At 42.1% G+C, this 22,866-nt stretch overlaps 1 protein-coding gene across 1 annotated transcript in view; it reads right to left on the reverse strand.

Annotated features, from left to right (window-relative positions):
• Positions 1 to 22,866, reverse strand: part of ADAMTS12 (ADAM metallopeptidase with thrombospondin type 1 motif 12) — a 377,986-nt gene that overhangs the window by 164,834 nt on the left and 190,286 nt on the right. The window contains exons 4-5 of the mRNA XM_065905225.1: positions 18,415 to 18,611; positions 17,345 to 17,428 (exon numbers count right to left, since the gene is read on the reverse strand). Coding sequence (XP_065761297.1) covers positions 17,345 to 17,428; positions 18,415 to 18,611 — 281 coding nt within the window. The remainder of the gene's footprint in view (positions 1 to 17,344; positions 17,429 to 18,414; positions 18,612 to 22,866) is intronic.

The raw sequence follows: 22,866 nt of genomic DNA on the forward strand, positions 1-22,866 counted from the left end.
GGGAAGCCCCTTTCACCCCATTAGGTTTCCTCCAACTTCTCTGTTCTTCTACTTCAAGGAGCATCATAATTTTCTGAATTAATCAAAACTTTCTGAAAACTTTTGCTTTCAATTTGCCTTAGCAAAATACCTCTATTATAAAAGTATCATTAAAAAAAAAGTCTCATCATAAAAAAAAAAAAGAAAGCTTAAGTTTTGAGTATCTTTTAAAAATGAGTGTGGGTGTAATCATAACATGGTAGTTTTTAGTGATCAACCCATCTTCTTTTTTTTTTTATTATTATTAGTTGGAGGCTAATTACTTCACAACATTTCAGTGGGTTTTGTCATACATTGACATGAATCAACCCATCTTCTTTTACATAATGGAAACATGCCTTTGGAATTTTCACCATAGACAAAAGGAACAAAAGAAATTGTGGGGGATTTTGAAAATGAAAAAAGAAAAAATCTTACAACATATCCTTTTACCAGGTTCTACAGGAAAACTGGTATTTGAAGAAATCCTTTTCTTTTTTATTTGTATTTAAGGTAAAATTAGGTACCTAAAGGGGTCACTCAGCCCTGAGAACATGACAGAGGAAAAACTGTCAGGTATAATGAGACATTACTATATGCTTATCTGAATGACTAAAATTTTAAAAAGTGACAGCACCCAGACAATGTTAAGGAAGTGATAAAATTGGGTCACTCACACTGCTGGTGAGAATGTAAAATGTACAGCCTCTATGGAAAACAGTTTGAAGTTTCTTAGAAAACTAAACATGCAACTATCATATGACCCAGCAACTGCATTCCTAGACATTTGTTCCAGAGAAATGAAGACTTACGCTCACACAAAAGCCTATAGTGGAATGGTTACAGCAGCTTCATGCATGGTAGCAGAAAACTGGAGAGAATCCAATTGTCCCTCAATGAGTGAATGGTTAAATAAACTGTCCTGTTCCATGGAATGCTACTTAGGACTAAAAATGAACAAACTTTCCATACACACAACTTGGATGGATCTCAAGGGAATTAGGACCAATGAAAAATCTAGTCTCAAGAGGTTACATGAAAAAAATCCACTCTCAAGAGCTTACATAAGGTACGGTTCCATTTATATAACATTTTTGAAATGAAAGAATTAGAGAGATGTAGAACAGATTAGTGCTTTCCAGGATTTAGGTCAGTAGGCAGAAGGGAGGTATCAAAGGGTAGCATCTTTGTAATGAACTGTTCTGTACTGTGGCAAAGGTTCCAGAAATCTACACATATTAAAACTGCATAGAACTAAATGTAAACATACACAATCAACGTGCATGGTCAGTCACTTCAGTCATGTCTGACTGTGCGATCCCATGGACTGTAACCTGGGAGGCTCCTCTGTCCATGGAATTCTCCAGGCAAGAGTACTGGAATGGATTGCCATTCCCTTCTCCAGGGGATCTTCCCAACCCAGGGATCGAATCCAGGTCTCTTATGTCTGCTGCACTAGCCAGTGGGTTCTTTACCACTAGGGTCACCTAAGTGCTTGTAAAACTGGTGAAATCTGAATAAGAGAGGTAGTTTGTATGAATATCAGTGATCTTGTACCAACGTTATCCAAGATGTTACCCTTGGGGGAAAGCAGGTAAATGGTATAAGGGATTTCACTGCAATATTTCTTACAACTATATGTGAATCTACAATTATCTCAAGAAATTTTTAATATCTTAAAAGTAACAATTGGCCCAAACCAAGGCTAGAGGGTGGCAGTAGGTCTTATAAAGTGCTTTAAAATATCAGTCTATGTGGGTAACTTACTAATTATATGTGAGTTCTCACAGTTTTGAATCCAAGGGAACCTATAATCTTTCAGATGTGTTACAGAGGGTAGGAAGAGCCCACACACGCACTCTGAAGGTCAGTTAAGCTCCTCATTTAGATAACCATGAATATAAAGGCTTGTTAGAGCCAAAGTGGCCACACAAGCAGAAGCAGATGGGACTCCTCTTAGAATGTTCTCCTCGTGCTCACAGTCACTGGTGGGATACTGCCAGTTTGGAAAAATTCAATTTTTTACTTCAATATTGTCCATTCGCATTTTGGTTGGGAGCTGGACACAACTTGGTGACTAAACAAGTACATTGGTTCAGTTCAGTTCTGCTCAGTTGCTCAGTCATGTCCGACTCTTTGTCATCCCATGAGCTGCAGCATGCCGGGCCTCCCTGTCCAACACCAACTCCCAGAGCCTACCCAAACTCATGTCCATTGAGTTGGTGATGCCATCCAACCATCTCATCTTCTGTCATCCCCTTCTCCTCCTGCCCTCAATCTTTCCCAGCATTGGGGTCTTTTCAAATGAGTCAGCTCTTCACATTGGACTCATCGTTTTGCAAGAACTTACACACCAATCTACATGTGTATCTGTTTAAGGAAAGTTCAATTCAGTTCAGTTGCTCAGTCGTGGCCGGCTCTTTGCAACCCCATGAATTGCAGCACACCAGGCTTCCCTATCCATCACCAACTCCTGGAGTTTACTCAAATTCATGTCCATCGAATTGGTGATGCCATCCAGCCATCTCATCTCCTGTCGTCCCCTTCTCCTCCTGCCCCCAATCCCTCCCAGCATCAAGGTCTTTTCCAATGAGTCAACTCTTCACAAGAAGTGGCCAAAGTACTGGAGTTTCAGCTTCAGCATTGGTCCTTCCAATGAACACCCAGGACTGATCTCCTTTAGGATGGACTGGCTGGATCTCCTTGTAGTCCAAGGGACTCTCAAGAGTCTTCTCCAACACCACAGTTCAAAAGCATCAATTCTTTGACGCTCAGCTTTCTTCACAGTTCAACTCTCACATCCATACATGACCACTGGAAAAACCATAGCCTTGACTAGATGGACCTTTATTGGCAAAGTAATGTCTCTGGTGTTTTAATATGCTATCTAGGTTGTTTATAACTTTCCTTCCAAGGAGTAAGTCTTTTAATTTCATGGCTGTAATCACCATCTGCAGTGATTTTGGAGCCCCAAAAAATAAAGTCCGACAGTTTCCACAGTTTCCCCATCTATTTCCCATGAAGTGAATGCCTACAAATATCCACTCTCCCTGGATACTGAGCCAAATTCAAGTGTGAGCAAGGACCTGGGGAAACAGTCATCTTCCAGACCCTGCCGCATGGACTCTGCCTCCAGTTTTCCCAGCGTTACTATGAGTCCATTTCCTTGAAGGGTCTTAGGAATTATAAATCCAGTCTGCTCATTTAAACAGTGAGGAGATCCAGGTCTTAGAGGGGAGGACTTCAGCCAAGTCAGAGCTGGTTTTGGCAGAGCAAGGTTGGAATGCCAGTTTTGCAGCTACTAAGCCAGGACTGGTGGTTTCCAAACTAAAGTTGCTCAGTTTCTCAGTCATGTCTGACTCTTTGGGACCCCATGGACTGCAGCACACCAGGCTTCCCTGTCCTTCACCATCTCCCAGAGTTTGCTCAAACTCAAGTCCATTGTGTCGGTGATGACATCCAACCATGTCATCTCTGTCATCCCCTTCTCTTCCTGCCCTCAAATCTTTGCCAGAATCAGGGTCTCTTCCAATGAGTTGGAAGACACTTCTCTAAATATTTTGCTTTGAGTAATTGGAAAGATTTAGCAATTCACATATTGTCAGTTATTATTTATCTCCCCCACCTCACACTCCCACCACCAGGGGGAGACAAACACAGAGACCCTCTACTTCTGAGACCCCTAGCTCTCCTTCCTCTTCCTATTCTCAAGCCTGTTTTTGGGTAGCTCTTCTTCTTTTTGGCTCATTGCTATTAATAGTTCACTCTTGATCACAGTTTTATTTTGAGTAATCACCTATACACATTAACTTTCAAGTCTATATCTCATTCCTAACCTCCCCTAGAGTTCAAACTCATGGACCCAAATCTCTTGATGGACACACTCTTCTGGATGGCGCCACAGGTAGCCCTAACTCCACATCCCTGACCCTCTATCTCCCTATGTTAACCTGCTATTCTTCCCGCATCTTCTTAGTTACAGGAACCACCATCAAGTTGGTGTCCTCCTATTGGTCTCCTCTCTCTCTTTCAACATCATTTTGTCATCATGTGCTGTTAACTCAACCTTCTCTCCATCTTTACTCCCAACTGTCTGAGTTCAAACCCTCATCATTTTATTCTTGAATTAATTCTTGCAGCATCTTTCCACTGTTATCCTTCTTTCTTCTTTTAAAATCTATCCTCCTTGCCATTGCCAGGTCGATCTAGCCAAAACTAAAGTCTGCTCATATCACCATGCAATACTTGAGACCTTTCAAAGTCTAGCCTCCAGGAAGCCCTCTCTTCATGTTTAACCTCACAGTTTGCGTTCCAGTAACATTCAAACTGCCTGTGTTACCATTTGCCCCACCCCCAGACATATGTTCTTTCTCTCCTTGCTTTCTTCAGGCTGCCTCCTCTGTCTAGAAAGCCTCATTTCTCTCCTTATTTATTTCCTTTAACTTACTCGACACATCCATTAATTCTTTAAGATTCAACTGGGACATGTCCAAGAAGTCATCCCTGCCTCTTTGTCTCGAGTAGTTTTCTACAAATATATCGTGTGCATCTTGGTTCACAGCATTTGACCCACCAGGTTGAAATGTTAAAATTGTGTGATGTTACTCAATTTCTAAGAATCCGCCTTCCAGATTATAAACCTCAGTTTAGCTTAAATAAAATTCTTTTTTCTCTTAACTTAGTAGTTAATTGAATTTTTGTCAACATGAGAGCGAAAAAAAAAATGTTTGAGCCCGAAGTCTACCCCCAGATCATGTCTCTTTTCTCCTTATTGCCTTTGCCAGTTCCTCTTACAGCCAAAGCAAGTGCAATTAACTGAGCTGCTGCTCATTTGTATCTTGGTAACTTGCCCTTGTATAGAAGGGCAGTATCTACAGTATGCGGCATTTAACACAAGTTCCATGTTAATACTTTCCTGTTAAATGTCATGACTCTTGCAGGAAATTTTAATTGAACACAACTTTTTTCAGCTTCTTCATCTCCAAGTCTCATAAGAGGCTAAGTCCAAGAAACACTCAAGTTTCTTGAATGCACGTGATTGCAGGAGCCATGGTTAGCTATGTTTCAACACCATGTAGCTCTCAGCATGCACAAAATACAAAAGAGCTTCAGAGAGATGTCACTGATGCACAATGATTAAGGGGAGACTTGTACTAAACATTTCCTATAAAACATCCTTGTCATTATTTGCACTTCTCAAAACAAACCCCCATCCACACAAATTTTTTTTCCTATTTCCTTTGTAAACAAAAATAGATTTCCCTTTTTGTTCCTTCATCATTTTTTCTCACCTCATTTTCTCAGCCACTTCAGTCCAATTCACTTCTCACTTTCCCTTTCCTATTCACTTGAGTATGTGGCCTGATTGAACAGGGAGGTGACCTAGAGGAAGTCATCAATAGCTTGCAGAAATAGTCCCAAATGGGAGAGAGAAAATGATTTTGCAAGAATGTGGCTTTTATTATAAGTTGTACTCTTCGTAATCTCTCTTATTATAATGAAAAAAATCATGTATTGATTTGCTAGAGAACTTGTGATTCACTGCACAGTCTGATCATGCTCTGCTAGCCAGGCTTAGGTTCTTAGAAGAAAGAGAACAGGCAGAGAGAGAAAAGCAGTAAAAAGTTTAACCTGAAAACTTCCAGTGTATCTAAGGAATAACTCATCTGATGGTCAGAGGAAGAGATACTTGGTCTTTTTAAAGTGGTGAGTATACAAATTCATTGCCCATATTTTTGACATTTACCTTGAAAAAGCAGCAGTTCTATAGACTATTATAGACCCACACATCACCTTGGGGACAGGGGAGGTCACCAGTCTGAGTTGCCAAAGTTAGCAGGCTTTTAACTCCAGAGTCTCACAGAAGTGAACCCAATGCTAAATCTGGAGAGACATTCTCTGTGCAAACAGCCATCTCCTTCCTATTTGTCAGCCCTGCTGCTCCTTCAAGCCAGCCTGACACCCCAAGGCCCTACCCCTCAATGGCACAGTGATCTGGGGCCACGTGGCTGGCTTCATCCCAACTCACTCCCACGCCAGCTTTGTCTCGATCCTGTTCTTAAGAGAAGTCTCCAACTTCTAAAGATCCTATTTATCTCCTTCATGTTTTTTGTTTTCCATCAAAGACTTGGGTACAATTTCCCCATCTGTGAAATGAGTATAATAATAACAGCTGCCAGGGTTGCTGTGGGACCTAAATAATGATGACGACAATGATAAGAATGAGAATGATATTGAGAGTAACACTGATGGAATGGTTTCTACAAGCCTGAGTACGCTGACCATTATGTGAATTAACATGCTTGATTCTCACAGTAACACCAGGAAGTAAACATTCTGATCCCCACTTTACCAAATGAAGAAATGGAGACACAGACAAGTAACCTACCAGAGCTTATATGGCTAGGAAGAGGCGGGACTAACTCTAAATCTGTGCTTGCCACGGTGTCAACTGCTCACCGAAGTAGGAGGGAAGAGAGCAGTCCCTGGCCAACTCTTGAGCAGGGAGGTCACTGAATGAATTGGTCTTAAGTGGAAAGGGCTAAAAGGCTAAGTTTGAGTCTGAGTCCCTGAGGGAGAATGGGAGTTCAAAAGATAGGATAGGGTCATAAAGTGAAAATGAGAGTTTGATTCAGGGCTGGATGAAAGCAGGACCGGAAAGAGAGCAGGTTGGTTCATACGTGAAGCCACTCTGATTTCTTGGCCCACGATGTCTTAAAAAGCACGGCAAACCTTTCCAGCTCATGGTTTTGTGTATGTGTGTTTCCACTGGCCTGGAATATGACCCTCTATTCCTTGAGATGTCTCTAGGATGCTCCAAAATGAGTATCATGTCAAACTTTTCCTCAAAATGTGATGGAATTCCACAGTGGTTTTCACATGGCAGTAACTAAGAAATAGCACCCTACTCCAGTAATCTTACCTGGAAAATTCCATGGTCAGAGGAGCCTAGTGGGCTACAATCCATGAGGTCACAGAGAGTTAGATACAACTGAGCACATATGCAACTGACACAGAGGAACTGTATTTTATGTATGGAGGTTAACCACCAAGTCTCTTGAACCCAGCACAAAAAATGAAACCCAAAATGGTGTGAGCTGTCAGGTAGGATTTTGAGTAAGGAAGAAGACAGTCATAGGAATTAACTGACGGCAGCTACCTACCTGTGTGTCCCCCACCTCATGTCACTCTCCACAGAGCCCCAGAGCCATCTCTCTAATGCTTCTCTCTCCACTTCATCTCTCAGTTTGGAATCATCCAGAAGGTTTCACAGGATTAGATCCACATCCCATTAGGGGTCATAGGCTTGTCATGACTTGGCCACTGTTGACCCTTAGCTTCACCCACTGACTGTTGCTCTCACTCGTTCACTCTTTCCTTTATTTGTTCTAAACCAGTGGGGCTGAGTGGTGAGCAACACCAGACCCAGTCTCTGCACTTAAGTCCCACACACTAATGCAGGAGAGTGTATCAGGCCAAGAGATATAAAACCACCATAACTCAGATATGTGCTATAAAGAAGAAATGTAGTGTTGTGGAATTATATAAAAGAATATGACTGGACATGGATCTCAAGGAAGGCATCCTCAGCCAAGTGACACTTGAACTGAGATCTGAAAGATGAAGGTGTAAACTAACTGCTCAGTATGAAGACATACTGAGCAACAAGATGAGCAGTAGGAGAAAACAGTACGTCAAGGCTGTATATTGTCACCCTGCTTATTTAGCTTATATGCAGAGTACATCATGAGAACCACTGGGCTGGATGAAGCACAAGCTGGAATCAAGGTTGGCGGGAGAAAATCAATAACCTCAGACATGCAGATGACACCACCCTTTTGGCAGAAAGTGAAGAAAAGCTAAAGAACCTCTTGATGAAAGTGAAAGAGGAAAATGAAAAAGTTAGCTTAAAGCTCAACATTCAGAAAACTTAGATTATGGCATCTGGTCCCATCACTTCATGGCAAATAAATGGGGAAACAGTGGAAACAGTGGCTGACTTTATTTTTTTGGGTTCCAAAATCACTGCAGATGGTGACTGCAGCCATAAAATTAAAAGATGCTCACTCCTTGGAAGGAAAGTTATGAACAACCTGGACAGCATATTAAAAAGCAGAGATGTTACTTTGCCAACAAAGCTATGGTTTTTCCAGTAGTCATGTATGGATGTGAGAGTTGGACTATAAAGAAGGCTGAGTGCCAAAGAATTGATGCTTTTGAACTGTGGTGTTGGAGAAGACTCTTGAGAGTCCCTTGGACTGCAAGGAGATTCAACCAGTCCATCCTAAAGGAGATCAGCCTTGAATGTTCATTGGAAGGACTGATGTTGAAGCTGAAACTCCAATACTTTGGTCACCTGATGTGAAGAGCTGACTCCTTTGAAAAGACCCTGATGCTGGGAAAGATTGAAGGCAGGAGGAGAAGGGGACAACAGAGGATGAGACAGTTGGATGGCATCACTGACTCAATGAAGATGAGTTTGAGTAGACTCTGGGAGTTGGTGATGGACAGGGAGGCCTGGTGTGCTGTGGTCCATGGGGTCGTGAAGAGTCGGACATGACTGAGCGACTGTACTGAAAGAGAAAGCATGATGAATAGAAGACTATCACTCTATCCTAAGAGCAAGTGAGACACAGTAAGAGATTAGAGAGGGAATCATGAAAACACTGGATTGCTTTAAATCAGGGATGGGCTTTGGGAAGGAGTGTCAGGAGAGTAGAGATAATCAGATTACCATTTAGAGATCATCCTGGCTGCAATGAGAAAACAAGATCCAAAGGAATCCAAATAGAACAGAAAGTATATATATAACTAGAGCCCAGGGAAGAGACAACTGGTCCTGAATTTAAGTGATGTAAATGGAGTTGGTCAGAGAAAACTGGCAGTACCTGAGGATGGGCTGGATTTGGGGTGAAGGCAGGAGAAGGAGGGGTGATGGACAACCTCTAGGTCCTTGGGTCCTACAATGGACGCATGTTGATGTCACACATAGAGACGGACAACACTAGAACAAGACCAGGTGTGAATGGAGGTGGGCAGGTTTTGATCGGCTATTTTCTCTCCTGCCTCCAGCGCAATCACATTGTTTCCTTTTTCCACAATAAGCAATCTCAGTTTGTGGATTTCTACCTTGTGCCTTTGTGCAGGAGATGCTAAGCTCCTTAGAATCAGGAAATAGGACTTAGATTCATGTTTGTACCTTCAGTGACTAATACAGCATTTGACATACAATTGGTGTACCAGCACTCTCTTCTCATTTGCAGATGAAGAATACGGAGGGATGCAGCTGTGATGGGACGTTCTCAGCTACCCATGGGATAATGACAGAGTTGGGATGATGACAGAGTCAGGACTTGAACTCAGGTCCCCCTGCTCAAGAGCAGTCACCTCTCAACACCTCACACTAAACTTTCTGCCTGCGGCTGCTGCCTCGATGTTAGTTAAGGAATCATTACTGCTCTTTCTCAGGGCTGCTTATTAGTCCAAGATGTGAAGAACAATTCCAGCTCTTCTCTGAGAATCAAGAAAATGAGAATTTTTAACCACAACACTCCAGTGGGATGGCAATTTTGTTGTCAAATTGTGAGCCCTGTGCCACTTGGAGATTCTATAAAAGCTTGAATGAGAAAGACATTTGGCAATTGGGACAAAGGAAGCTGTGGTTATTTTACAGCAATTCATGTGTGTCTCGTTGCACCTGCCAAATGAGGATGGAAAGAAAAGCAATGTAATCATGATAGGGCCAAAGAGGTAATGACCAATCAAGTTCTTTCAAAGGATTCCACTGGCAGTGAGACTTTGGTGGCCTTGTTTCCTGAGAATGAAGAGTTGCAGGGTTCAAAGGGGTCTAATCCATGGAAACCACAATTGAGCTCCTACTAAGGCTACTGTTGAGACTGTGAGCATAAAGGTTTTTCCTTTCTACACTCAGGAGAACCTTCCTTCCGCCCCCCCCCCCCCCACTGCCACAACCATGGCTAAGCATGCATATATGTTAGATCATTATACAAGAGTGAAAATTTGTCCTCCAAGATCAGTCAGTTCAGTTGCTCAGTCATGTCTGATTCTTTGAGACCCCATGGACTGTAGCAAACCAGGCTTCCCTGTCCATCACCATATCCTGGAACTTGCTCAAATTCATGTTCATCAAGTTGGTGATGCTATCCACCATCTTGTCCTCTGTCGATCCCTTCTCCTCCTGTCTTCATCTTTCCCAACATCAAGGTCTTTCCTAATGAGACAGTTCTTCGCATCAGATGGTAAAAGTTCTGGAGTTTCAGCATCAGTCCTTCCATTGAATATTAAGGGTTGATTTCCTTTAGGATGAACTGGTTAGATCTCCTTGCAGTCCAAGGGACTGTCAAGAGTCTACTCCAACACCACAGTTCAAAAACATCAATTCTTCAGCACTCAGCTTTCTTTATGGTCCCACACTCACATCCATACGTGACTACTGGAAAAACCATAGCTTTGACTAGATGGACCTTTGTCAGCAAAGTAATGTCTCTGCTTTTTAATATGCTATCTTGATTGGTCATGACTTTTCTTCCAAGGAGCTAGTGTCTTTTAATTTCAAAGCTGCAGTCACCAGCTGCAGTGATTTTGGAGCCCCCCAAAATAAAGTCTATCACTGTTTCCCCTGTTTCCCCATCTATTTGCCATGAAGTGATGGGACTGGATGCCACAATCTTCATTTTTTGAATGTTGAGTTTTAGGCCATCTTTTTCACTCTCCTCTTTCATTTTATCAAGAGGCTCTTTAGTTCTTCACTTTCTGCCATAAGGGTGGTGTGATCTGCATATCTGAGGTTATTGATATTTCTCCCAGCAATCTTGAGTCCAGCTTGTGCTCCATACAGTCTGGCATTTCACATGATGTACTCTGTATATGTCATGAACCTCTGTCCATAGTTCTTCAGGTACTCTGTTTATCAGATCTAATCTCTTGAATCTATTTGTCACTTCCACTGTATATTTGTAAGGGATTTGATTTAGGTCATACCTGAATGGTCTAGTGGTTTTCCCTACTTTCTTCAATTTAAGTCTGAATTTGGCAATAAGGAGTTCATAATCTGAGCCACAGTCAGCTCCCAGTCTTATTTTTGATGACTATATAGAGCTTTTCCATCTTCAACTGCAAAGAATATAATCAGTGTGATTTCAGTATTGACTATCTGGTGATGTCCATGTGTAGAGCTGTCTCTTGTATTGTGGGAAAAGGGTATTTGCTATGACCAGTGCGTTCTCTTGGCAGAACTCTGTTAGCCACTGTCCTGTTTTATTTTGTACTCCAAGGCCAAACTTGTTTATTATTCCAGGTATCTCTTGACTTCCTACTTTTGCATTCTAGTCCCCTATGATGAAAAGGACATCTTTTTTTGGTGTTAGTTCTAGAAGCTCTTGTAGGTCTTCACTGAAGTGTTCAATTTCATCTTCCTTGGCATTAGTGGTTGGGTCATAGACTTGGATTACTGTGATATTGAATGGTTTGCCTTGGAAATGAACAGAGATCATTCTGTCATTTTTGAGATTACACCCAAGCACCGCATTTCAGACTCTTTTGTTGACTATGAGGGCCACTCCATTTCTTTTAAGGGATTCTTGCCCACAGTAGTAGATATAATGGTCATCTGAATTAAATTTGCCCATTCTAGGCCATTTTAGTTCACTGATTCCTAAAATGTCGATGTTCACTCCTGCCTTCTCCTGTTTGACCACTTCCAATTTACCTTGATTTGTGGACCTAACATTTCCAGGTTCCTATGCAATGTTGTTCTTTACAGCATTGGATTTTACTTCCACCACCAGTCACATAAACAACTGGGTGTTGTTTTTGCTTTGGATCTGTCTCTTCATTCTTTCTGAAGTTATTTCTCCACTCTTGTCCAGTAGCATATTGGGCACCTACCGACCTGGGGAGTTCATCTTTCAGTGTCATATTTTTTTGCCTTTTCATACTGTTCATGAGGTCCTCAAGGCAAGAATACTGAAGTGGTTTGCCATTATCTTCTCCAGTGGACCACGTTTTGTCAGAACTCTCCACCATGACCCATCTGTCTGGGGTGGTCCTATATAGCCTGGCTCATAGTTTCACTGAGTTAGACAAGGCTGTGATCCATATGATCAGTTTGGTTAGTTTTCTGTGATTGTGGTTTTTATTCTATCTGCTCTCTGATGGAAAAGGATAAGATGTTTGTAGAAGCTTCCTGATGGGAGGGACTGGCTGTTGGGGGTTCTGGATTTTGCTCTGAAAGGCAGGGCCATGCTCAGCAAATCCTTAACCCACTTTTCTGTTGATGGGCAGGGCTGTGTTCCCTCCCTATACAGGGTACATATACCCTTCTACATTACCAAACTACAGGGGTAATGGCGGTAATGGCAATTGTCAAGTATAATTTTCTTCCAAGTTAGTCAAGTAAAATTTTCAAAAAGTTAAAAACATAATTCTCATACAAATACATGGTGAGCACATGTTCAAGATTTATTTAACTCACTAATAAGGAGACAAGCAAGATCAAAAACCTGGTTCAAAGGCAGATACATAAAAACTGATGCAATGATAGTTAAAAAAAAAACAAAGAAGAGGAATGCTGGACTAAGACTGCTAAATTAGATACACAATTATGTAATGTGCCACAGACAAATAAAACCATAATCTTTGGAGTTATCTTCTCTGCTAGACACAAATCCTTTCCATCTCTACCTAACAAAACCCATTTGTATTCTATTAGTATCCTGCATGTTATCACCTAAACTTACTATGTCTAGACCTTAATCAAACAAATCTATATTTCCATAGAGTGAGAAGGGTCATGCTAGCCACTGAAAGGATACATAGTCTTTGTTTTGTCTAGTTTCTAAGTTTCGGTTAAATCTTTAAAAAAAAGGTTTACAGGAAGGGAAATAGTAGGTATTCCATGAGACCCAGAGTATGTCTTGAGTGACTAAGGTAGTGGACAGAGGAAGGAAAAGGGTAAGGCTCCAGAGATCACTGACGTAAAATCTTCTATTGTGGAGGTTTCCACTCAGAAAACAGTAAAAACTTGCCTTGAGCATTTTGACCTCAGGTCTCCTGTTTGCAAAATTCAGACTTTGATTGAAGAAAGTAGTGAAAATCACTAGACCATTCAGGAATGACCTAAATCAAATCTCTTATGCACTGGAAGTGACAAATCAAGGGATGAGATCTGATAGAGTAGCTGGACAACTATGGATGGAGGTTCAAAACATTGTGCGGAGGTAGTGACCAAAACTATCCCCAAGAAGAAAAATGCAAAAAGGCAAAATGGTTGTCTCTCAGGCCTTACAAATAGCTGAGAAAAGAAGAGAAGTGAAAGGCAAAGGAGAAAAGGAAAAATATATCCATCTGAAAGCAGAGTTCCAAAGAATAGAGGAGAGATAAGAAAGCCTTCATAGGTGAACAGTGAAAGAAACAGAGGGAAGCAATAGAATGGGGAAGACTAGAGATCTCTTCAAAAAAACTGAGACACCAAGGGAACATTTCATGTAAAGATGGGCACAGTAAAGGACAGAAACAGTATGGACCCAAAAGAAGCAGAAGATATTAAGAAGGGGTAGCAAGAATACACAGAACTATACAAAAAAGTCTTAATGACCCAGACAACCACAATGGTGTGATCACTCACCTCGAGCCAGACATCCTGGAGTTTGAAGTCAAGTGGGCCTTAGGAAGCATTACTATGACAAAGCTAGTGGAGGTGATAGAATTCCAGCTGAACTATTTCAAATCCAAACAGATGATGCTGTTAAAGTGCTGCAGTCAATATGCCAGCAAATTTGGAAAACTTGGCACTGGCCATAGGACTGGAAAAGGTCAGTTTTCATTCCAATCCCAAAAAAGGGCAATGCCAAGGCGTGTTCAAACCACCACATAATCGCACTCATTTCAAATGCTAGCAAGGTAATGATCACAATCCTTGAAGGTAGGTTCAAACAGTATGTGAACCGAGAAATTCCAGATGTTCAAGCTGGATTTAGAAAAGGCAGAGGAACCAGAGATGAAATTGCCAACATCCATTGGATCACACAAAAAATGAGGGAATTCCAGAAAAACATCTACTTCTGCTTCATTGACTATGCTAAAGCCTTTAACTGTGTAGATCACAACAAACTGTGGAAAATTCTTAAGAGATGGGAATACCAAACCACCTTACCTGCCTCCTGAGAAACTTGTATGCAGGTCAAGAAGCAAAAGTAAGAACCAGGCATGGAGCAATGGGCTGGTTCCAAATTGGGAAATGAATACATCAAGGCTGTATATTGTCACCCTGCTTATTTAACTTATATGCAGTACATCATGTGAAATGCCAGGCATGATGAAGCACAAGCTGTAATCAAGATTGCTGGGAGAAATATCAGTAATATCAGATATGTAGATGTCACCACCCTAATGGCAGAAAGTGAAGAGGAAATGAAGGAGCCTCTTGATGAAAGTGAAAGAGGAGAGTGGAAAAGCTGGCTTAAAGCTCAACATTCAAAACCACAAAGATCATGGCATCCAGTCCCATCACTTCATGGCAAATAGATGGAAAACAATGGAAACAGTGACAGACTTTATTTTCTCAGGCTCCAAAATCACTCTGGATGGTGATTGTGGCCATGAAATTAAAAGATGTTTGGTCCTTGGAAGTAAAGCTATGACAAATCTAGAAAATGTGTTTAAAAGCAGAGCATTACTTTGCCAACAAAGGTCCATATAGTCAAAGCTACGGTTTTACCAGTAGTCATGTACAGATATGAGAGCTGAACCTCAGAGAAGGCTGAGCACCAAAGAATTGATGCTTTCAAATTGTGGTGCTGGAGAAGACTCTTAAGTGTCCCTTGGACAGTAGGATCAAAGTAGTCAATCCTAAAGGAAATCACCCCTGAATATTCATTGGAAGTATAGATACTATAGCTGAAGCTCCAACACTTTGGGCATATGATGTGAAGAGCTGACTCATTGGAAAAGACCCTCATGTTGGGGAAGATTGAGGGCAGGAGGAGAAGATAGCTACAGAGGATGAGATTGTTGGATAGCATCATCAACTCAGTGAACATGAGTTTGAGCAAACTCTGGTAGGTAGTGAAAGACAGGGAAGCCTGGCATTCTGCAGTCCATGGGGTCACAAAGAGCAGGACACAACTGAGCAACTGAACAACTCCTGTTAATAGAGATTTGAATAATGCCCTTCTTTATCTATCTTAGCTGCTGGTTAAGAGCTATAGATTTCAAAGTCATTTCACCGGATTGGATAGTTCATTCATTCATTAAATTTCACTTAATTCATTTATGCCCAGTCACTGTGTTAGGTGCCGAATATAAAGCCAAGAATCAAGAAACGTATTTACTGCTCTCCTGGAATTCACATTCTGATGGTGACTGAGATAAGCAAGAAAAAAAGTAAACAAATACACAGAATATTAGTGGATTCTAGAAGCTGTCTTAAGCAAGGAAGTAAACTCCATTCTGCAATGGAGAATGCTAAGTGGGGCCAGCTTTGGGAAGTCTGGTCATTGAGACCTCTCTTAAGAAGTGCCATTTAAACAGAGGACTGGGAGTTCACAAGGCACCAGCCATGAGCAGAGCCAGCGGAGGGACGTTTCAGGCATTGGGAACCTCAAGTGCACAGGCCATGAGGCTCAAGAATGCCTTGGGTGTTCTAGAACCTATGTGAAGCCCTGTGCAAAGTGGTGAAGAAAGGCAGAGAGTTACACACAGAAAAATGGGCAAGTGGAGGAGGCCAGATCATGAAACTCTCCATAGGACAGAGTGAGAAACGCTGAAATGGTTCTGTAAAAGTGGAAGTTGCTCAGTCATGTCCACCTCTTTATGACCCCATGGACTCTCCATGGAATTCTTCAGGCTAGAATACTGGAGTGGGTAGCCTTTCCCTTCTCCAGGGGGCCTTCCCAACCCAGGGATCAAACCAAGGTCTCCCACAATGCAGGTGGATTCTTTATCAGCTGAGCCACAAGGGAAGCCCAAGAACACTGGAGTGGGCAGCCTATTCCTTCTCCAGGGGATCTTCCTGACCCAGAAATCCTTGCATTGCAAGTAGATTCTTTACCAACTGAACTACCAGGGAAGCCCAAAAATCCATTAAATGTTTTGTGCAGTGGAGCACCTCAATTTGTATTTAAAATTTCCATTCTAAACTGCTATGTCAAGATTGGATTATGGTGGTGGTGGGTGGGGAAGATTTACAACAGGAAGAACATGAAGGACTCCGCTGTGGTAGAGATGAAAAGGCAAGCGATGATAAAGCCAAAACAAACACAATGACTGTGGAGATGACTAACAGTGGGTGATTTGGAGGTGCATTTTGAAGGCAGGAGCACTGTGGGCTTTGCTGCAAGATGTGCAAGACAAGAAAGGAAGGTGGATCAAGGATGATTCCCAGGCTTCTGAACAGTGCACAATAGCACTGCTTATTGAGATGGGGAAGTGGAGGGCTGGAGAAAGGCAGGAGGCACGATTGAAATGCTTCGGGCAGAGAGCAACCGAGAATTACATTTTGAATTTTATTAAGTTTCCAAGTTCAAGTAGATTAGGACACATCCAGGTTGAGATGTTGAATAAGCAATTGGATATGAGTCTGGAGCTCAAGTAGCAGGTCTAGGCTGGAGGTATCAGTTGAGTCTCAGCATGTCCACGTGCCATAAGTCTCTGAGGCCAGATGGAATCCCGGAGTAAAAGTGCAGAGAGACCAATGGGCCCAGAACATAGACATGTGTTACTATGCAAGAGGGAAATAAACAGTAAAAAGGTTAATTTCCACATTTCTTCAAACTGTTTGAAATCACTCAGTCAGAACATGATTTAATCCACTGTGGAATATTCTTAGGCACTGCTGTCAAGCTGATTTGTGTGTTACTAGATACAAAGACTGTCAGATGATTCCAAGTATGTATATCTTGGAAATATTCTCCATCTCCCACTTGACGTCCCTGAATTCCCAAGAAAATAACACAGACAGGCTTCCAGACATCTTTCTGGTACCCTCTTTCTTGTCCATCAACAGCTCTTCTGAAGATAGGAGGCAAAGGGTGTGAAGGGTGTCCCAGATGGCACTAGTGGTAAAGAACCCCCATGCTAATGCAGGAGATGTAAGAGACGCAGGTTCGATTCCTGGGTTAGGAAGATCCCTTAGAGTAGGAAATGGCAACCCACTCCAGCATTCTTGCCTGGAGAATCCCATGAACAGAGGAGCCTGACAGGCTACAGTTCATAGGGTCACAAAGAGTTGGACACAGCTGAAGTGACTTAGCATGCCAAGGAGTGTGAGGATCTAGGTTGGAAGTGTGGTGGGGAAACCATGCCTTACCTCCTCTTCTTCAAGTAGAATGAGCCGAACCACAACGATGTGGATTGCATTGCCAATGCTTGGGTTATGGAACAACCCGGTGACCTACAGTCAAAAATGGAAAATCATTAGTCTCAGGTGAATAGAGAACAGATAAATACTGGAAGAGGAGAAAAATAGCACTGTAATGCATTTGCAATAATTCCTTATCTTATAGGTCAGAAATTTTTGGTGAAGTTCAAAGATGACCAATTGGGAAGGCAGAAAACATTACAATGCAAAAGGGACACTTCAAATTAGGGGTCACTAACTTTATTCCAATTCTAGCTCCAACTATCTTGAAGAAATAATGTTCCAGTTCTTTGCCTCCAGTTTCCTCATTTGTGGAAATTCCTATATAATTTCCTATATAAATCAGTGAGAAAAAAAATCATACTAACGTGATTCAGTCATTTGATAAATAACTACTAGAAAACATATATGATAAATTACAGGTTTTCCTAGAATACGTGTGTTTAAGAAAAACAGTAATTTACTTTGAATTTCCATCCTTAATTAACCAGGCATGTGTGTATTTAGTTGCTCAGTCATGTCAATTCTATGTGACCCCATGGACTGTAGCACACCAGGGTCCTCTGTCCATGGGATTTTCACAGGTTTTCACAGGGTTGCCATTTCCTTCTCCAGGGGATCTTCCCAACCCAGGGATTGAATCTGCATCTCCAGGGTCTCCTGCATTGCAAGTGCATCTTTTATCCACTGAGGAAAAGTTATCAGGAAAGTTCAACTAGGTATGGAAAATATTTATAAATATAAATACTACACATAAAACTATTATATATTATATATGTAGGACTAGGGAATTCCGTGGCAGTCCAGTGGTTAGAACTCTGCCCTTTCACTGCCAAGGACCCAGGTTCAGTCCCTGGTTGGGGAACTAAGATCCTGCAAGCTGGGCAACCAAACAAATTTAAAAAATTAAAGAACATAAAAGGACCACAAAAAGGTCTCTTATTTCTTCTTTGGGGGGTGGAGCAGTTCTAGTGATATCTATTCACCTGCTGCCCATGCCTCCATGAGGTCTGACATACCATGTTCATGATGGTGAGGATATAAGATTCCACGTTCTCCCTCCCGTGGTACTCAATCATCTTCGTGTCGGCCACCACCAGCGTCTCCACCCACCTCTCCTTGCTGATGGAACGCCGAGAGAGGCTTCTGCCTCGCAAGTGGCTCCTCTCCCACTTCTCTCGCAGTAGCTCTTGTTTCTGGGAGGTGCCAGGACTGTCTAAACATTAACCAGAAGATAATGGGTTCATTCTCTATCTCTCTCACATACTACTTACTCATTTTCATAAAGATACAAGGCTGTAAGTTTAAGTTATGTTTAATAATGGTCAAATATAACATTCTTATCTACATGATTGAAATGGAAGAAGAATGCCATTCTTCCACTGAAATGGAAAATAATTAATACAACAAAGATAAGTGAAATTGGAATATGACAGGGAGGTTCAAAGTAGGACTCTGAAATAATTGTTACCTATTTTATCAAATAAGTCCCTTATTATCAAAAGGATATTACAAGCAAGAATGAGAACTTTTTCTTTCCCTTCTCCTCCTTCTACTCCTCTAAATTATTCAGAGCTTACTGAATGCAAGGCAGGGTATTAGGCTTTAAAATGCCAAGTTGTTTATCCTCTAGAACATCTGAGGTACATACTGCTATCTCCATCTTGCAAATGTGGAAACTGATGCTTAAAGCCTCTGGTTAAGTAACTTCCCCAAAGTTGCACAGCCCATAGGATTAGTGGAAGAACCAGGATTTTTTCTGCCCTAAAATCATGCATTTTCATATACACCACACTGTCTCCCACAGAGTAAAAGTAAACATGCATTAAACTGCAGAAATGTAAGCAGGAGAACCTGCATGTGGTTCAGGACATTCTATTCCAAGAAGGTACAAAACGAGCTGGACAAAGATCTAGCAAACAACAGTAAAACTCTCAAGGTCACTCATAGATTTCAGTATGGAAAAGACTTAATATATGAGGATCATAGTTCGAAAGGCAAAACCCAAGAGAGGCTACAGAATCAAGAAGAGAACTGAAAACATCTTCAAACTCCCAGAAGTTTGACTAGCATTGCCCTGAAACTTGAAAGAGGTCTGTGTAAAACCAAAACAAGTATGAAGTGCTACCTCACACATTGAGAAGCTTAAAGCCAAGCAGTGGTCAAGTCTGAAAGGTTTCAATGGGCTCAGAATGGCTTAATGAGTGAGTGAGTGAAAGTCACTCAGTCATGCCCAGCTCTTTATAACCCCATGGACTATACAGTCCATGGAATTCTCCAGGCCAGAAAACTGGAGTGGATAGGTGTTCCCTTCTCCAAGGGATTTTCCCAACACAGGGATCAAACCCAGATGCAGAAACTCCTGCATTGCAGGTGGATTCTTTGCCATCTGAGCCATCGGGGAAGCCAAAAGGAGTTAGGGAGTAGACAAAAGATGAATTTACCAAAAGAGTAAATAAGGCAAGAAGCCTGGGCTGATGGACAAGCAGAGTCCCAATCTTTGAAGATTTCTATCTGGAAGACAGTGACATACCTGCTCCCTACTCTCCTCAGGAGCCTGGAGCACTGGCTGGAGAGAACATGCAAGCAGAACAGCAAACCTCTCAACCCCTTCCTCATCCCTGGTGATGGCCACCCAGCCTCGGCTTGAATACTTCTGGTGCTGGGGGCACACATCAACTCCCAGTTCTCTCCTGTGCTGAGCTAGAACTTCCCCCTTGTAATTTCCACTTATTAGTCTGGTCCTATTCTTCGAAGGCATCTATAACACCACCCCCTCCTGAGGCCCTGCCTCTGACTCGGAATTGGGACAACCAAAACCACAGCCTGCCCTCTGCCCACAGTGCTCTCTGGGCTGTAGAGTTGATTACACTCATTTGCTCTGTAACCCATCCTGGTTCCTCAATGTTGCTTCCTATGTGAAGTTAGGACACACTGCACTGACTAATATTTACAAAAGAGATGAGACACGATCACCAGTTCCATCACTCAGTCATTTCCGACTGTTTGCTGTCCCATGGACTGCAGCACGCCAGGCTTTCCTGTCCACCACTAACTCCCAGAGTTTACACAAACTCACGTCCATCAAGTTGGTGATGCCATCCAACCATCTCATCCTCTGTTGTCCCCTTCTCCTCCTCCTTTCAATCTTTCCCAGCATCAGGGTCTTTACCAATGAGGCAGTTCTTCACATCAGGTGGCCAAAGTACTGGAGTTTCCGTTTCAGCATCAGTCCTTCCAATGAATATTCAGGGCTGATCTCCTTTATGATGGACTGGTTGGATCTCTCTGCAATCCAACGGACTCTCAAGAGTCTTCTCCAACACCACAGTTCATTATAGGTCTAAATAAATTCAAATTCTATTCTTGGGTTAATAAACTTGGGCTTTCTAGGTGGCGCTAGTGGTAAAGAATCTGCCTGCCAATGCCCGAGACATTTGTTTTAAGGGAAGAAATCTAGCCAAGGGGGCAGTGTAAGTAAGGATGATGTCCAGTCCTGACAGAGAACTGACTTCCTATAACTGGAAGTGGAGGAAGAGCAAGGATCTGGGCAACATCTGATGAGATGTCCAGGATGCCCTGTGTACCAGCAGAGTGGAAGCCCTGGAGATACCAGGGAAATGCAAATAATGGAGCATTTTCCCCTTTCCCAAATGCTTTTGGCAGCTCTTCACAAAGCTCTCTCACATTTAGCGCTCTCTCAGGTAGCAGACAAACCCAGACAGGGTATTAAAAAGCAAAGACATCCTTTGCCAAGAAAGGTCTGTATAGTCAAGGCTATGGCCTTTCCAGTAGCCACATATGGATGTGAGTTGGACCATAAAGAAAGCTGAGCAACAAAGAATTGATGTTTTCGAACTGTGATGCTGGAGAAGACTCTTGAGAATCTGTTGGACAGCAAGGAGATCAAACCAGTCAATCCGAAAGGAAATCAACCTTGAATACTCATTGGAAGGACTGATGCTGAAGCTGAAGCTCCAATACTTTGACCACCTGATGCCAAGAGCTGACTCATTGAGAAAGACCCAAGGGCTGGGAAAGATTGAGGGCAGCAAGAGAAGTGGGTGGCAGAAGATGAGATGGTCGGGTCACCGATTCAAGCTGATGGTTGAATCAGCATCACCGATTCAATGGGCATGAACCTGGGCAAACTGCAGGAAATGGTAAGGGACAGGGAAGCCTGGTGTGCTGCAGTCCACAGGGTCAGGAAGAGTCAAACATGACATGGCATCTGAACAACAGGTAGCAGGCCATCATCTGCCACCTCTGTCTTAGACTCGGGGTTACCTGCAGAAAGGAGTAGACCAAGCCTTGAGGAAGTTGCCTGGAGGAGGCTCCAGTATCATCAGGAAGCAGGGAAAGTGAACACAGAGCAGAAGACTCTGGAAATTATACTTTCCTGTACTCTAGAGAGTGCCTGTTTAGCATGCCAGTAGTTTCTAGAAGCTACCTCTTCTGCCTAGGGAATTGTTCTAGGATTTGTCTCCTACCATGACTCAACTCTTCCCTCATCTGGATTCTTTTCAGCTGCCTTGTTCTCAGAGTTCCCATGGAGGTTTAGAAAGATGTTTAACTTAGAATGGTTTACTGCTGATTGGATATTGGCCTTTAACTGGACCTACTGCTAGGTATGAGAACCAATTTCCCCCAAGAAGATCCTCTCAAGTTAGTCTTCTCCAGGCCACACTCTATAGCTTCCAGATAAGTAAGACCTTGTATCCTTGCTCCTACCTTCTTGCCACCAGCATGAGTGAATTCTTGGGATGCAACTTGGCAAGAACACAAACACAACAGCCATCTCTGATGGACAGCCTGGCCTGTGATGAATATTTTTTTAGACCTGATATTTACTGCAGTCATCCTTTAATATCCATAGGGAATTGGTTCCAGGACCCCCTACATCTGCCAATATCCATGAATACTCAAATAATTTATATATAATGGCATCATGTTTGTATATAACCTAGGCTGTATACTGTATACTTTAAATTATCTCTAGATTACTTGTGATACTTCATATAAAGTAAATGCTATGTAGATAGTTATAAATACAATATACGTGCTACACAAACAGTTGAAGATGAGCAATAAATTCAAATTTTTCTTTTTGGAATTTTCTAGACTTTTTTTTTGGAGGGGGCAGTAATTTCTAGCCAAGGTTAGCCAATCTGTGGTTGGTTGAACCTGCAACTATGGAAGGCCAACTGTATTTAGTTCTCAACAAGTATTTGCAGTAAGTCTTATTCTTATCATTTTTAAGTGAGAAAAATGAGACTCAGAGAGGTTATATTTATTCAAATTTTTCCAAAGCCTCATAGCCATTAAGCAGCATATGAGCATTTTAGACAAGTCAGTCTGAATCCCATTTAAATTGTGGTGTGGAGATGGGAGTGAAATACCTGTGCATGACTTGCCTGGGAAAAAAAAAAAAGGATACCTTAAGTCTAATAGAAACTAGACAGCTTGTCCAG

The sequence above is a fragment of the Muntiacus reevesi genome, chromosome 14 (genome assembly GCF_963930625.1).
Source record: "Muntiacus reevesi chromosome 14, mMunRee1.1, whole genome shotgun sequence".
In the NCBI taxonomy this organism is placed as follows: Eukaryota; Metazoa; Chordata; class Mammalia; order Artiodactyla; family Cervidae; genus Muntiacus; species Muntiacus reevesi.